Below are 17,246 nucleotides of genomic sequence, written 5' to 3'. Positions count from 1 at the left end.
ACGGTAATCCAATTCTGGAAGTCATGCTACTAGATCATGATGAACCTACGAACTATAAAGAAGCGATGGTGAGCCCAGATTCCGCAAAGTGGCTTGAGGCCATGAAATCTGAGATGGGATCCATGTATGAGAACAAAGTATGGACTTTGGTTGACTTGCCCAATGATCGGCAAGCAATTGAGAATAAATGGATCTTCAAGAAAAAGACTGACGCTGACGGTAATATTACTGTCTAGAAAGCTCGACTTGTCGCAAAAGGTTTTCGACAAGTTCAAGGGGTTGACTACGATGAGACCTTCTCACCCGTAGCGATGCTTAAGTCCGTCAGAATCATGTTAGCAATTGCCGCATTTTATGATTATGAAATATGGCAGATGGATGTCAAAACTGCATTCCTGAATGGATTTCTGGAAGAAGAGTTGTATATGATGCAACCAGAAGGTTTTGTCAATCCAAAGGGAGCTAACAAAGTATGCAAACTCCAGCGATCCATTTATGGACTGGTGCAAGCATCTCGGAGTTGGAATAAACGCTTTGATAGTGTGATCAAAGCATTTGGCTTTATACAGACTTTTGGAGAAGCCTGTATTTACAAGAAAGTGAGTGGGAGCTCTGTAGCATTTCTGATATTATATGTGGATGACATATTGCTGATTGGAAATGATATAGAATTTCTGGATAGCATAAAGGGATACTTGAATAAAAGTTTTTCGATGAAAGACCTCGGGGAAGCAGCTTACATATTAGGCATAAAGATCTATAGAGATAGATCAAGACGCTTAATTGGACTTTCACAAAGCACATACCTTGACAAGATTTTGAAGAACTTCAAAATGGATCAAGCAAAGAAAGGGTTCTTGCCTGTGTTACAAGGTGTGAAGTTGAGTCAGACTCAATGCCCGACCACTGCAGAAGATAGAGAGAAAATGAAAGATGTTCCCTATGCTTCAGCCATAGGCTCTATCATGTATGCAATGCTGTGTACCAGACCTGATGTGTGCCTTGCTATAAGTTTAGCAGGGAGGTACCAAAGTAATCCAGGAGTGGATCACTGGACAGCGGTCAAGAACATCCTGAAATACCTGAAAAGGACTAAGGATATGTTTCTCGTATATGGAGGTGACAAAGAGCTCACCGTAAGAGATTACGTTGATGCAAGCTTTGACACTGATCCGGACGATTCTAAATCGCAAACCGGATACGTGTTTACTTTAAACGGTGGAGCTGTCAGTTGATGCAGTTCTAAACAAAGCGTGGTAGCGGGATCTACATGTGAAGCGGAGTACATAGCTACTTCGGAAGCAGCGAACGAAGGAGTCTGGATGAAGGAGTTCGTATCCGATCTAGGTGTCATACCTAGTGCATCGGGTCCAATGAAAATCTTTTGTGACAATACTGGTGCAATTGCTTTGGCAAAGGAATCCAGATTTCACAAAAGGACCAAACACATCAAGAGACGCTTCAACTCCATCCGGGATCTAGTCCAGGTGGGAGACATAGAGATTTGCAAGATACATACGGATCTGAATGTTGCAGACCCGTTGACTAAGCCTCTTCCACGAGCAAAACATGATCAGCACCAAAGCTCCATGGGTGCAAGTGGTAGACTGAAGGAAATATGCCCTAGAGGCAATAATAAAGTTATTATTTATTTCCTTATATCATGATAAATGTTTATTATTCATGCTAGAATTGTATTAACCGGAAACATAATACATGTGTGAATACATAGACAAACTTAGTGTCACTAGTATGCCTCTACTTGACTAGCTCGTTAATCAAAGATGGTTATGTTTCCTAACCATGAACAAAGAGTTGTTATTTGATTAACGAGGTCACATCATTAGTTGAATGATCTGATTGACATGACACATTCCATTAGCTTAGCACCCGATCGTTTAGTATGTTGCTATTGCTTTCTTCATGACTTATACATGTTCCTATAACTATGAGATTATGCAACTCCCGTTTACCGGAGGAACACTTTGGGTACTACCAAACGTCACAACGTAACTGTGTGATTATAAAGGAGTACTACAGGTGTCTCCAAAGGTAGATGTTGGGTTGGCGTTTTTCGAGATTAGGGTTTGTCACTCCGATTGTCGGAGAGGTATCTCTGGGCCCTCTCGGTAATACACATCACATAAGCCTTGCAAGCATTATAACTAAGATGTTAGTTGTGAGATGATGTATTACGGAACGAGTAAAGAGACTTGCCAGTAACGAGATTGAACTAGGTATTGGATACCGACGATCGAATCTCGGGCAAGTAACATACCGATGACAAAGGGAACAACGTATGTTGTTATGCGGTCTGACCGATAAAGATCTTCGTAGAATATGTAGGAGCCAATATGGGCATTCAGGTCCCGCTATTGGTTATTGACTGGAGACGTGTCTCGGTCATGTCTACATTGTTCTCGAACCGTAGGGTCCGCACGCTTAACGTTACGATGACAGTTATTATGAGTTTATGCATTTTGATGTACCGAAGGTTGTTCGGAGTCCCGGATGTGATCACAGACATGACGAGGAGTCTCGAAATGGTCGAGACATAAAGATTGATATATTGGAAGCCTATGTTTGGACATCGGAAGTGTTCCGGGTGAAATCGGGATTTTACCGGATTACCAGGAGGGTTACCGGAACCCCCCGGGAGCCAAATGGGCCAACATGGGCCTTGGGAGAAAGGTGAAAGGGCTGCCCTATGGGCTGCACGCCTCCCCCCCTTCCCCTAGTCCTATTAGGACTAGGGAAGGTGGCCGGCCAACCCCTCTCTCTTTCCCACTTGAGAAAACCTAGTTGGACTAGGATTGGAGGGGGAGTCCTACTCCCGGTAGGAGTAGGACTCCTCCTGCGCCTCCCTTGCTTGGCCGGCCAGCCCTCCCCCTCTCATCCTTTATATACGGGGGCAGGGGGCACCTCTAGACACACAAGTTGATCCTTGAGATCGTTCCTTAGCCGTGTGCGGTGCCCCCTGCCACCAAATTCCACCTCGATCATACCGTTGTAGTGCTTAGGCGAAGCCCTACGTCGGTAGTACATCAAGATCGTCACCACGCCGTCGTGCTGACGGAACTCTTCCTCGACGCTTTGCTGGATCGGAGCCCGAGGATCGTCATCGAGCTGAACGTGTGCTAAGAACTCGGAGGTGCCGGAGTAACGGTGCTTGGATCGGTCGGATCAGGAAGACGTACGACTACTTCCTCTATGTTGTGTGATCGCTTCCGCAGTCGGTCTGCGTTGGTACGTAGACAACACTCTCCCCTCTCGTTGCTATGCATCACCATGATCTTGCGTGTGCGTAGGTAAATTTTTGAAATTACTACGTTCCCCAACAGAGGCATACTAGTGACGCTAAGTTTGTCTATGTATTCACACATGTATTATGTTTCCGATTGATACAATTCTAGCATAAATAATAAACATTTATCATGATATAAGAAAATAAATAATAACTTTATTATTGCCTCTAGGGCATATTTCCTTCAGATGCAACATCGGTTGATGTAGCGTTGCAACCCGTCCTTCTGGAGCAGATTGAGCTACTCCGCGCTGAGCTTCGCAACTACATAGCGCGAGTTGTGAGTGTTTTGGCAAGTGCAGAGGCCGCTCTCGCCAAGCTTCAGGTTGTGTCCGTTGTGTCTCTGCTGCCCGATATCCAAGTTGGTTCTGCCGATGGGGAAGCGGGCATGTAGGGAGATCTCTCCCCTCGTGCTACATCTCGTTCGTCGTCACTGCCTGTCGTGCCGATTGCTTGCTTCTGGGAGTGAAACCGTTGCTGAGGTCATTGCTCCGGTGCTGCAGATTATGCCTGGCTGCAGAAGCTTTGTGAGGAGCCCACTTCGCCTATTCGATGGTGCTTCCTAAGGAGATGGAATCGCTTGCAGGGGCCTTGGCAATGTCGATTGCGACCTCACCGCCGTCGTTGGAGCCCAGTCAGCCGATCACCTTTGTGGACCATGGGGGTTTGGATGCTGCTATTGTTGTCCCAAATGTGGTTGTTGGCCAGGTGGCATCTGTGGTTGCCGAGATTGATGAGGTAGGTGCTTAGGCACCTAATTATGAGGCGTTGAAGACCATCCGATCGCCTGTCCTTGACCATGAAAGTACGATGGCACGCATTGACGAGGTGATCTTCACGAAAAAGCTTTGCCACTTGCCCCCTGGTTTGGAGGCAGGTAGCCCTGGGTCTGGCAAGGCGATTGCCGGCCTCCTAGCGGAGGGGGCTTCTACGAGCAAAATCAAGAAGGTGAAGAAGCCTCTCAGGAGCATAGGCAAGAAGAGTGGCGCCATTGGTAAAGCGTCCGCGGAAGCTTAATGGATGATACTCAACCTCTTCGACCATCTCTGATTGGCTCGTCTCCGTGGATTTGGTGGTGTCCGTTGTATTCAAACCTTGATTTTGTTGGGGGTTTCATTGCGACGTAGGAGTGCGAGGGATCATGGTTGTTGCGTGTTATGTGTGTTTGTTGGTTGATCTGGGGTCATGGAGTTTCTTTCTTAACGAGTAGTCTACATGTGGTTTTTACGTATCGATTTTTGCCCGGTTTTCCGTTAATTAACCGGGCAATTCTCTTCTTCTTTATTAATCAATGAGGCAAATCTTTTGCCTCCGTTTCAAAAACAACTTAAGTATAAGCAAGAAGTATAAGCAAGGTAGGTGCCCGATCTGTGGTATTGAGCATACAGTTAGCTTCCACACACTCATTACGTTTTCCTGCCGTAGTTCGATCTCAGGCACACACACTAAAATCGTATTGTATATATTATTATATTTACAATAAAATTAAGATTGTTCCAATTCCCACAGCCACACTAGACAAGGCTGTGGGAAAAACTAGGAGGAGCAGACACATATAGTCCCTCCGTTCACTTTTATAAATCGTTTAAGATAGCTCAAATTAAACTGTTTTAAAAGATGTCTTAAATGTCTAAAACGAGTACTATTTTTCACCATCAACTCTATCTCGTCTCTTGTATAAGGAAACAACCAAGATATGAACAAATAAATGTATTGGCCGTTAACCACACAATTACACAAGCTTGTATCAAAGAATAGTGTGGTTTTTTGAATGAGCTCTCAAGGCATCAAAACAGAGAAAACTTTCAACTAGTTCAAATCCTAGGTGAACTGCTCAGGAACTAAAGATATCTATACAGTAATGAAACCAACAACTCCCCACTCTCAACGCTTTGCTTTACACTTGAACTGGGAAACCAAAATTTTGAAACACTCTGATTTCTCCTCCCTGTCCTGCCGTGACGATCACCAAACCCCACGCGGACCGGCGCTGGACATCCATAGCTCCGATGCAAAGATCCGATGAGCTGTGGCCAGGACTGCTCTTGGCAGACGGTAATTGTTCGTCGGGCAAGGATGGGGACGCTGCTTCGACTGGATGACTGCTGGTGCTTGTGCTTGCGCCACCTTCGCAAACTGGGCTCTCAATGTATCTCTGACTGTGAGCAGTTCCATTCGATCCATGCTCGTTGTTTCGTATAGGAGTTTCAGGAACAGAGCTCACTGCACCATCCGAATCGCTGTGTCTGCTGCTACGACACCCAAGTGATCCACGGGCTTCAGCACCGGGCCATGTGATTGCCACAGTTACATCACGGCAGTGGAAATGTTCATACGAGTTGGTTACATCAACTGCGCTCCTGCTTCTGCTAGGATGGGAACTGTTGTCATGTCTCCAGACGTACACATGAGAGTCCTCACTGGCACAGACTACATATTTCCCATTTGGAGCTACAGAAGCTGAGATTTGGCTACTAGTATTGCGGAACCCTGGTGAAAATATCAAACATCAAGTAAATGAAGGCCCAAACTAACAGTAATGTACTGTGGATCACATAAACAAGGATCTTATTCCCTCCAGGGGAAACAGGTCAGCACAAATCACATTACACAGAATGAACATGTGCTCTAGATTTGTGCAAAACAGAACTTCATTTTTATCAGCATACATACAATGGGAGGAGAATGAAATGTTACCTTTAAATTTGTGAACAAGCTCGTCGCCATTAACAACACGGATTCTTGAATCTGCAGAAGTAATCAGGACTTCCAAGGAGCTTCCTGGAGCAAACTGTTGCATGAAACACAGATACTTAGGTGGTATTGGTGGCATCACATTAGCATATGAATTGTTTTTCTAGAATAAGCATATGAATTATTTTTCTAGAATAAGCATATGCTTTATTGAATTTTATACTACAAATCTTTAAAATGTCATAAGCATGTGTGTTTCTAAATAAAGTATCAAGTCCCCTAAAATGCTTGCACTGTGCAAATATGTACCTGGAAGCCAGTAATCTTCTTCTGGCCAGACTTCTTTTTCCTGATTCTTAGGTCTATTTGGCTTTTGTACAGAAGCTTCTTTTCTGCAGTCACCGGTGAAATAGAACACTAGGTAAGGTTACTTTATCTGATTACCTTTTATATCAGGATACTGTTACAAAGATAAACAGATGCTTTTAACTACGATTAGAGTGGCATACCAGTTGTATCAAACAAATGGCAGCTTCCCTTGTGAGATCCCACCATTGCAACCTTCAAAAGTAACAGAGCATAAGCTCATCTAGGTTCATGGTCAGTTGCTCACTCCACATGTTCAGTACCATAGTGAAAATAAATATACCTGTCCATCGGGGGAATAACATGCAGCGGTAACCATCTCATGTAGATCATTCCAATCTTCAATCTTGCGGTCATGGACATTCCAAATGCGAACTTTCTCATCCAGTGACCCACTAATGAAGAAGTTATCGTCTACCGGATTGAATTGGATGCAAGTCACTGCAACAAAATGGGTGCACAGAAGGAAGTCAATTGTCTGGTTCCACCAAGCATATATAGTTAATGGCCAAAAAGGTGTTATGCAGAAATGATCCTGCAACTAGACTGACCATAGTCTGTGTGTGAGAATGTCTTCAAACAGGTACTGGATGTGATGTCCCATAGCCTAACAGTTTTGTCCATTGAGGACGAAAGCAAGTACTGCATGAGAGACAAACAACTGGTTAGTGCCTTTACACAATACTGTTCATTTAAACTGGGGCCCCACAAAGGTCAAGTCTACACTGGGGTTTGTTTAACAGACTTAACTACTTTAGTTTGGGGGGAAAATGTATTCAAGAAATTGTTCACATAAAAGGTTTTTAGCTGTTAATAACACCATGGGTTATATTCAACTATGACTGAATCATGACAATTGTATATTGGAATGGAGAGCACATCTGAACACAAGCCATACTGACCATGCTGCACGATTGAAAGCCAAACACGAAGCAAAGGACAAGATAAATATGCATATGGTGAACATGTCAAACCTAGGTCACTTTATAACTACAGCTGACAGAAATGCAAAACGGCTCCCGGGAGCATACGCTCCCAGTGTAATAAACAATTTTGCAAATGTCAAACGAATCAGGGAAAAATAGGCATGTGTTTTTGGTTGTCTGCAAAATATTATGGTAAAAACAGAAAATACAAATATTGTGGCCTGTACCAATAAAAAGAACAAATATACTGCTTTGAAAATGGCCTTTTAGAACACATTTTTTCCTTGGGCCCAGATCCCAGCTTATGCCATTTCTTGACCAAACTTTGCACGCAGATAGAAGATATGAACATGTATGTTGTCAAAAGAAATTAAGATTCTTTGAATTTTTAAAATATATTTTTATGGTTTTACTGTTCATATGCTCCCGGGAACCAAAAAGGCATCCCTGCTGACGGAAATGCAAAATGGCTTCTGGGAGAATTCAAAAGGAGACAGTGTGCAAAATATGCAAAAATATAGCATGCATGAATGCCAAAGAAACCTCCGTGGACACAGAAGGTCAATTTGCTACTGATGCATTTGTTGGTATTATTTTGCAAACATGTAGGGTCCCAATATGTCATGTTTGATGTTATTAAATGCAAAGAAGCTCAATTATTTTGCGTGGGAGGGAGAAGTGCATAGTACGACAGGAGGGCTATTGTTTATGACCGCCTACTGTCTTGCTTGCCAGATCATGAACTACAATCATATGCTGTACACGTCCTTTGGGATATGTAAGCTATATATAAATGATAAGCATTTTTCTTTAGGACAGACATTTACGAGCCGAATATAAACATACCATTCAATCATATGCAACCATTAGTGTTCTTTACCAGTTTATCGAATATGAAAATGATACCCGGTTTTCAGGTCATAACCATAGTTAATCACACATAAACAACTATTTAAACTATCTTTAGATCTGCAGTCTAAGGATTAACTAATAGTGTTATTCACAAGTTTACAGAGCATTAAAATAATGACACAATGGATAAATCAATTGAATGCCGTAACAGATTCACCACTTAATACAGAAGAAGTGAATCTTAAAGCAGTGCAAAAACAGAAGCACACAACAGCCAGGTCTTTGGTTAAATCGGCAGGATGCGGTGTGTTGTTGCATGCTGAGGCCTATTGCCCAACAGTTAGTGTAGCCAGGTGAAAAGTTGAAAGTGGCTTTCCATATAGTGCGTGGTTTAGTTTTAGTCATTCTGATTATCACAGTCCTTACAGACGTACACCGTCGAAACTAAAAATTACCATTCAGTTCTGTTCTGAAGAAGGTTGCAGTGCAATTGCTGATCCTAGATTTTCAGAATGTCTAACAAAGTGCCAAAAACGTAAGATTAAGCGGTTGGCTATTCAATTATATGTCCCAGAATGTCCCAAAATCCGTACCATAGAACGTCGATTTGCTGCTCGTGCATTTGAACACTACAGGGACCCAGTAGATGAAGTGTCACTGGTAATTTGCAAACAAGTAGAGTGCCGATACAATTATATTTGACATCATCAGATGCAAAGACCAACTATTTTGCGTGGGAAGGAAAAGTGAATAGTAAGACAGGAAGGCTATCGTTTATGACTATGCCTGCTATCTTACTTGTCAGATCATGAATTACAAGATTGTACACACCATTTGGGATTTGTAAATCATATACACTGGCAAGCATTTTTCTTAAGGACAAACATTTACACACGGAATATGTACAGACCATTTTCAACCAAATGCTATGTGTGTTCTTTACCAGTTTACCGATATTCAGGTTCTAACCATAGTTAATCATGCAGAAACAACTATCTGAACTATCTTCAGACCTGCAGTCTGAGGATCAACTAATAGTGTTATTTACCAGTTTACAGAGCATGAAAATGACAACACGATGAACAAATCAAATTGCAACAGATTCACTACTCATACAAAAGAAGTGAATCTTACAGCAGTGCAAAAACTGAAGCACACAACAGACAAGCCTTTGGTTCAATCGGCAGGATGTAGTGCAATGTTGCATGCTGGGGCGATGAGGCCTATTGACCAGTTAGTGCAGCCAAGTGATAAAAGTTGGAAGTGTAATGTTTTCCCTATAGTACATGACATAGTTTTAGTTGTTTTGGTGATCATGGTCCTTATAGCCGTATTATACACCATCAAAACTGAAAATTACCACTCGGTTTTGTTCTAAAGAAGATTGTAGTGCAACTGTTGATTCTAAATTTTCGGAATGTCTAACAAAGTGCCGAAAAAGTAAGATTAAGCAGTTGGCTATTTTTTCCAATTAAATAGCAGACAGAGTCTGTACCTGAGATTTGGACCATGATAGATCAAGAACATCAGCAGCGTGTCCCAGGAGCGAGCAAAATGGCTTATCTCTGAACCCAAACACGCACTCGGGCACAACAAGATGATCAGAACCGACTGACTTCCGGCTGCTCTGCACCCTTGGCCTCCTCTTCTTCTCCCCATAGCCCTTATCTGCACTGTTGAGCGGCAGCATTGCCACCTCCGGCGACCCATTTCCAGCAACCGCGACAAATGGGCTGCCTCCGCCACCGCTCTCCTTCGAAACCGCACCTTCCCCGAGCAACTCCCCCTTTCTCTCACCCTCGGAGACCTCCCAGACATGGATGACACGGTCCTCGCCGGCGCTTGCAAGGTACCGTCCATCCAGGCTGAAGTTGATGCACCACACAGAGCCAGAGTGCGCAGCCAACTCCTGTGTCATGAACATGCCGGTGAGCTCCTTGCACGTCTTCCCGTACTGCCGCACCTTGACCCTGCCCGCACTGCGCGTGCTGCTGCCGTCGAGGCTGTCGTCGGTGGCGGAGCTGAGGCGGCGCGCCTCCCTCTCCTTCTTCTCCTTCTCCCTGTCCCTCACCTCGGTGCTGCCGCGGCGGCCTCCGTAGGCGACGGTGCCGGCCAGGTGCCTGATGCCGCGCAGCCACCCACCGGACTTCCTGCGGGGCTTGGAGGATGCGGGGGCACCGGTGTGGTCGGAGGCGGAGGAGGAGGCGCCGCCTGCGGTGGTGGCGCGGCGCATGAGCTCGTGGACGATCGGGGAGCGGCCGAGGCAGAGCTCGAACTCCTCGAGGGTGAGCTGGCGGCCGGTGCCGACCTCGCGGACCACCTCCTCGTGCACCTCCCCAAGCTCGAACTCCGTGCCGTCGTCCAGGTTCCGGATCCGGCACTGCTCCCCGCCGCCGGCCCCGCCAATGCTCTGGTTCCGCGCCAGCGGCGGCTTCCCGTGGCCGACGGATCTGGGAAGGCTGTCCTCCTCCGCGATCCCCACCGACTCCTCCGGTGGAGGCGAGGCGGGCGGCGGCGAGGGGGAGCGGGAGCGGGGCGGCGGCGAGAGAGGAGAGGAGATTGAGATGGAGCGGCGGCCGGGGGAGGCGGGCGGCTGCAGCGAGCCGGAGGCGGAGAGGCCGAGGCGGTTGAGCAGCACCCGTCGCCGCTCCGAGACGGACGTCGGCTCGGAGATCCAGACGTCGTACGCGGGGTCCGCTGCCCCTTGCTGTTGTTGGTGCTGGTGCTGGCTCCCGCGGCGGCGGTGGCGGTGCAGGAGGAGGTCGGCGTCGTCGTCGGAGGCGGAGGTGGAGGAGCAGGAGGAGGAGAGGATCCGATCCAGCGACTCGTGGAACTCGTCCTCCTCCGCCTCGTGCCCCTCCTCCCCATTCCTTACCGCCGGATCCGGCGTCGCCGCCTCCGGCATTGCCCCGACCCCCGCACCAGAGCCGCCTTTCCCTCCCCGAGCGCGCGGCGAGTCGGAGTGGTGCTCGGCGGCGGCCCGGGTGAAAGCGCGGGACTTTATACCGCGGGAGCAGGGCTCTGGCCCTCCACTCCTCGGCGCCGTGGCGTTTGTTGCTCTCCCGTTGCTGTCAGCGCTGCCGGTGGTGGTGGTGGTGGTGGTGGTGCGGCGCGCGTCGTCGGCCAGCTGGATGGAGGTGGGAGGCCGGCAGCGGGAACGAGGCGGGGGAGGGGGAGGGGGAGCACTGCGGCATTGGTTTGTCGCAGGGGTGTGCGGTGTTTTGTTGGGGAGGCTGCCGGTGCGGGGGTGGCCGTGGCCGACCCGCTACTCGCCACCAACACGACACCAACAGCCCAACCTCCTCGTGTTTCCCTGGTATCCGGGAGGGAGCCGGTGCATATCCATGGTCCAGATCTCCTCCTGTGCCTGACCATGACCGGTGGGGACCCGGCCCAAGCATCACAATCAGCTGCGTGACACGACTAATATTTTTCCCCGTTCCAAATGCAAGGGTTAGGCTTTTCGGTGATGTTTGTTCAGTACGAGAAGGCATTTTCGTTCCCGTCGACTATATTGACTTTGTTAAATTTAATATAGATTATGCCGGCCCAGTATCTTCAATGTGCTCGTATGAATGAGTTTACATGTGTGCGACGTTTTGGTAGCACGTGAGACACTAGGAGCCATAGTGTTTCCCCTACCCCACCCTCTGCACCGGTTGGTTGACCGCCCGACGTGCCAAAGGGGAAAACGCCAGGATCCCTACCGCGCATTGACCCCCCCCCCCCCCCCCACAAACACACACCCATGCAGCGCCATGATCCGTGGTGTTTTCGCTTGGAGAGGGTTAAGCCCCACGAGAGAGTCGGTGGAGCCCACCCCACACCCAACCCGAGCTGGAAGAACTACTACTGCCCCCCCCCCCTCTACCCCACCTCAAGCCCCCTCAAATCCACTTCAAAAAGGTGCTTCTTTTCGGTGGATATTTCCCTCTCCTTGTTGCTTGAGGAAATTAAAAACAGTAAAATGTTGTTATTTTGGTACCATTTTTTACATAAATGTGGAACCGTAGTTCGTGTTTTTCTCCAAATCCTAGTGTATCTGATTTCTTTGAATCCTTTGATCAAGTGTGGTAGTAATGGGATATACATGGTGTGTAGTAGGGATAATACTTGGCATGTAGAAAGATTATGGTTAGGGTCAGTATATTTGTTAGGCAAAACTTAGGTTAATGTATGTGTTAATTAATGGCAATATCTAATGAATACATTATCCAAGTATAGCTCCCAATGTAATACATTAGCCTTGTCATTGATGCCTTAGGTTTATTCACATTTTTTATATGAAGAGACTCGTTAATGTTCATTATTTGAACAAAATGGCATTCTTGTGTAACACTGCCAAGAATGTTGACAATGATGAGGAAGTCATGTTATTCGGTACAAGCCCTAGTTATGCTGAAAAACTAAGAAATGTGTTGAACTAGAGGGACCCTAACGATGATGTTAAACTAATAGGAGGGTATGATGTTGGAGTTGGATCAAAATTTTGATTGAAGAGTATGCATATCACCTAGGATTTGCATTGGGAGATATGCAAGAAAAATGTTTCCCAGTCAAAAGACAAGTCACTTCAATTGTTTACCACCAAGGTTGAAGGTTCTCGGTTTGAAAGTCACTTGAATTGTTTGCTTGTTGTATTATGCATAACTGGATCCTGCAATGGGGTTGGGATGAACTGGTACCAGAGGAGGAAGATGTGACGCCTGATGATCTTGTTAGCTCTAGCCATGGTATGAAGGCATTTGACAATGAAGTCTGAAAGAACAAAAAGATGGAATGGGCACAGGGGAAAAAACAAAGGTCAAACAAGGAACCGAAGAAGAAGAAGAAGAAGAAGAAGAAGAAGAAGAGCAGCAGTAGAAGAAGAGAAGGAGCAGCAGATGAGGAGAATAATAAGAAGAAGAAGCCGAAGAAGAAGAAACAACAACAACAACAACAACAACAACAACAACAAAATGAGAAGAGGGCGAGGATGGACTTGCCACTAGTTCGGCATATATGAACTTTCCTTTATTTAGCCATTCGACTATTATATTGGTACTGCCATTTGTTAGTAGATATGATGAATTGTGGTTTGTTTCCTAGCTAGGGCTGAAACTATGTTCAGATCGTGTGTGGTAAGAGCATCTACAATCGAACATAGCAAATATGACCCATTAAACGCACGCGAAAGCGCCCGGTCAATGACCGGGCGTGTTCGTTTTGACCTCCTATTTGTCCGTCCGTGCAACCACACTCCTTATTTTCTTCCTCTATAGCAAGATGCACGTACGTTGCACGGAACATCAAGATGCATTTTGTATGAGTAGTTTATCTTATGGGAGAAAATGATGAACAGGGGAAGGCCTTATTTACAAATGTGGAGAGGATGTGGGTATCTTTTTACAAAATTGTCATAGTTTTCTTCCTATCCCCGTCTAGGTTTGATTGTCCGCGTCTAGGTTGATTGTGTCAGGTCCATCTGAGACGCACATGCGGTGCACGAAAAATCGTTGCAGGCAACCAAACACACCCTATGCCTAGTTGAGTGGATATTCGATGCTCTTTTCTTCAGTTCACTGCATGGTGTTGGTGGAGGTTTTGTAGACGGTTCAAGCGGCACGCTGGCTAACCGTGTGGATTAGGCAAGGCATCGGTCGCGGGCGGCGGGCGTGTCTGGCGCCGTGCCGGCACGACGGCGATCGATGGGTGTGGACGGCATTACGTGGAGGGGAGTTGACGCGTTACTGAAAGGAAAGCAGGCACGCACGCAGCTGCAGATGGATCGACCTCCATCGCCATCTAGCTAGCTGGACATTGCTTTGCTTGTCCCCGGAGCCCGGAGGGAGATTGCTATGCCTCTGCGATCCACCCAACACTTCCGATCGCCACCAGCACCTCCACTAAAGGCGATCCTATTACGGGAATGGCGTCAGGTACACCTGTCACAATTTTGACTGCCCAATAGCCAATTTGATCCCAAGGCAAAGAATAACCAGTTACACCAAATGATGCAGTCAAAACAGCCAAAACCACACCTGTGACCCAAGTTAATTCGTGGGATTTTTTAAATCCCCCTGTGAGATACACACGAAATACATGCAGGATATCATTAAAACCATCATACTTGCTGACCATAGATGAACTGATCGGATTAACCAACCAAAGTTGGCCTCGGTCATTATATATTGAACCGAGGAAAAAGCCTCTGTAACGGTTGGTCGGTAGTAAAAAGTCATAGTAAAACCGTCCGTGTCCTCGGCTGCTAACTATTCCCTCCGTAAAAAATATAAAAGCATTTAGATCATTAATAGTGATCTGAATGCTCTTATATTTGTTTACAGAATGAGTAGCTCGGTTGATCCACCGTGTTTTTCTAGAGAAAGTTGATCCGTTGCATTCGTATCTAATTTTTTTAGGGAACGTTGCATTCGTATATATATGATCGTCGACCCCCCCACCCCCAGGCCATGCATGTTACCACGGAGACGGAGGAACTATCCAGGTTGCTGCCGGCCGTCACGGCACATACGATCTCCCTCCCGTCCAACGCCTTAAGCATTTTGCAACACCTGTCTCAAATTGCATAATGTGACAAGGAACCAGCCAAATACATCATATACTCTACTCCTACGTGCACGTTGATTCCATTGATCTCCATGGACGGATCTACTACGTGCATGCACCGCAATAATTGAGCGCGCGCGTCGGAGGCACGTTGCCATCCATTGCTATAGCTTTTCTTTCTTTCTTTCTTCTTCTAGCAGCAGAGATTGTAGATGAGATTCGAGTCAAAGGCAGGCAGGCAGGCAGCTGGGACGCTTTCTCTGCCTGCCTGATAGACGATCATGCGCTTCCTCAGCGCCAATGGGGATCATGGATCTCGACAGTGGAGATTAACAAAAGGATTAGGGGAGTCTAGCCCAGCTGGCAGCACACTTAACAAGTACTATTAGCAGTACGACTCCTACTCTATCTACTTTGATCCTCCTAGTGGCTAGTTGATCCGTAGCTTCGGCTTACTTAATCCATGCCCACCAGCTACATGGAACGGAGGCAGCATTAGAATACGGGTGCTACACGTTCTAGGGCTCACCTGCCTCTTGGCTCTTGGCTTAACACAATCGCTTAGTTAATTAACACCTGTCGATCCTTCACGAGATGGCCTGGGATTAGATTCCAACCTAGATTGGTAGATCGTTACAGCTAGCTAGCTAACCACGAGGGTTAATCGCCACTGGAGCGGACGGAATCCGAGAGGGGTCGTATATCCATCCAACGTGCGCTCTAGTCATTAGCTGTAAGCTCGCCAAGTTGATATCGATGGACGATGGATCGATGGACCTCTGTTGACACACATGCACGCACCTATACTGATTCTGTCTGTACATTTAGAACTAGCACTGCTGGTTATATTAGTAGCTAGCTAGTTGTTGATGCGATCAAGTTGCATGCATGCGCGTGTTAGCGTCAGAGTTAAGCGCAAGGCACCCAATGATTGGTGGACTAGCTAGCTGACATGCATGCACGCATACATGCCTGTACCTGTATATATACGTTGAGTGCACATCTGGTGAGCAGAAACTATTTTGCGTGAACACTACGTACGGTCCGATACCAAGTTTGGCCAGGCACGCAGCGCATCACCTCACCTGCCGTCATCCGCGCCTTTTTACCTCACAAGTTATTGTAGCTCCTCTCGAATCCGGCTTGCCTGCTCCTTTCTCATGCTCTCGGATCTGGCTCGCTGCGCATCACCTCATCTTATTTTGTTCCAATAAAATCAGGCCACGTACGTGGAAACACGGATGGGCGCAAGCGCGAGGAGCAGACAAGTCTCGTCCCTCTTTCTCTGCATGTAACAACTGGCATGCTGCTCACGCCCTAGCTAAGTTTTTTTTTTTTGAAACTGGGTAAAAGATTTGTCACTTTCATTAATTAAGAAGAAGATTTAGAGGTTTTGGTCAAAAAGCCGTACATGCATAGTTAAGCTCATCTGTACATGCATGCCACCATCTGTGTACAAAGTACGGCCTAGTTAAGCTCATCTGTACATGCATGCCACGGTCATCAAATTAAGCAAGGCTGGCTTGAATCGACCCCCCGTGCCCATTAATCAATCACTTATTAAGAGTGCTAATGCCAGATTCACACCGGCAACAAAGAGTGCTACTACTTACGCAGGCACGGATTAGATAGGTTGAAATTGAATTGATCTCTCTTTTAGAAAAGAGAGAGAAAAGGGACATGGAGTATTTGATCCCGAGCTTATATGCTCTTGCATGAACAGTAAAATCGAAAAAATAAAAAAAAAGTTCATCAAAATCTGATCTTTTTGTGATGAACATTGATAAAATTTTTAACTGCATGAAAAATTTCAGGTTGAAATGACATTCGTGGAGGTTTGGGAAAGAAAAATCAATGGTCGAAAAAGATTATTATTGAAAGCATTTTGGAGCACCGGTTTTGTTATTTTTGCCCAGACTTCCATGAATGCCATTTCGACCTGAAATTTTGCATGCAGTTAGAACATTCATCAATGGTCATAAAAAAATCAAACTTTTTACTATTTTGTCTGATTTTACTGTTCGTATGGGAGCATATGAGCTCGGGATCAAAAGAGCAGTTTTGGAAAAAAGTTGTAGGTTGATCACTAGATAGCTCTAGGAGCAGTTGTACGTACAGTCCAGGTCCAAGATCTCCCAGCTGCTAGCGGCAAAATTTCATGTTTTGACCCTTTTCTCAAACCTATTCGAGATTTGACCCTAGTTTGAAAAAAAGAATTCGAAATCTGACCCTTTTGCTACCGCCAGGTTCCATGGCGGTAGGGTGTAACAGCCTACCGCCAGGGACCTTGGCGGTAGGAAACATCCCTACCGTCAAACAGACTGACGGTAGCTTGTACATCCCTACCGCCAAGGTGCTCGACGATAGGCACGAATACACACTATGTTTCAATACTTAAGAAGAATTTACAATAGAGCATGCAACCCTACCGTCAGAAACCTTGACGCTAGACTGTTATACCCTACCGTCAGGGGCCATGACAATAGCAAAAGGATAAGATCTCGAATAGCTTTTAGAAAAGGGTTGAAACACGGAATTTAGCCGTTGCTGGCCGG

General features: G+C 46.2%; 1 protein-coding gene across 1 annotated transcript; it reads right to left on the bottom strand.

The window, feature by feature from the left end:
* Window positions 1-5,001: 5,001 nt before the first annotated feature.
* LOC123191051 (WD repeat-containing protein 44) lies at window positions 5,002-11,449 on the bottom strand. The gene is made up of 7 exons (XM_044603808.1): window positions 9,638-11,449; window positions 6,916-7,006; window positions 6,648-6,805; window positions 6,508-6,559; window positions 6,308-6,390; window positions 6,002-6,095; window positions 5,002-5,794 (listed from the first exon to the last, which is right to left on the bottom strand). The coding sequence occupies exons 1-7, from the start codon at window positions 11,045-11,047 to the stop codon at window positions 5,202-5,204; spliced, it is 2,481 nt and encodes an 826-aa protein (XP_044459743.1). The 5' UTR covers window positions 11,048-11,449; the 3' UTR covers window positions 5,002-5,201.
* Window positions 11,450-17,246: the final 5,797 nt, after the last annotated feature.

Source organism: Triticum aestivum, chromosome 2A (genome assembly GCF_018294505.1).
Source record: "Triticum aestivum cultivar Chinese Spring chromosome 2A, IWGSC CS RefSeq v2.1, whole genome shotgun sequence".
In the NCBI taxonomy this organism is placed as follows: Eukaryota; Viridiplantae; Streptophyta; class Magnoliopsida; order Poales; family Poaceae; genus Triticum; species Triticum aestivum.
This window is presented reverse-complemented; position numbering and strand designations above follow the sequence as displayed.

Coding starts and splice junctions, on each gene's coding strand:
- LOC123191051 (XM_044603808.1), bottom strand. CDS start 11,047: ATGCCGGAGGCGGCGACGCCGGATCCGGCGGTAAGGAATGGGGAGGAG. Junction 7,007..9,637: donor TATCATGGTCCAAATCTCAG/GTACAGACTCTG, acceptor TCTCTCATGCAG/TACTTGCTTTCGTCCTCAAT. Junction 6,096..6,307: donor AGAAGATTACTGGCTTCCAG/GTACATATTTGC, acceptor TTCATGCAACAG/TTTGCTCCAGGAAGCTCCTT.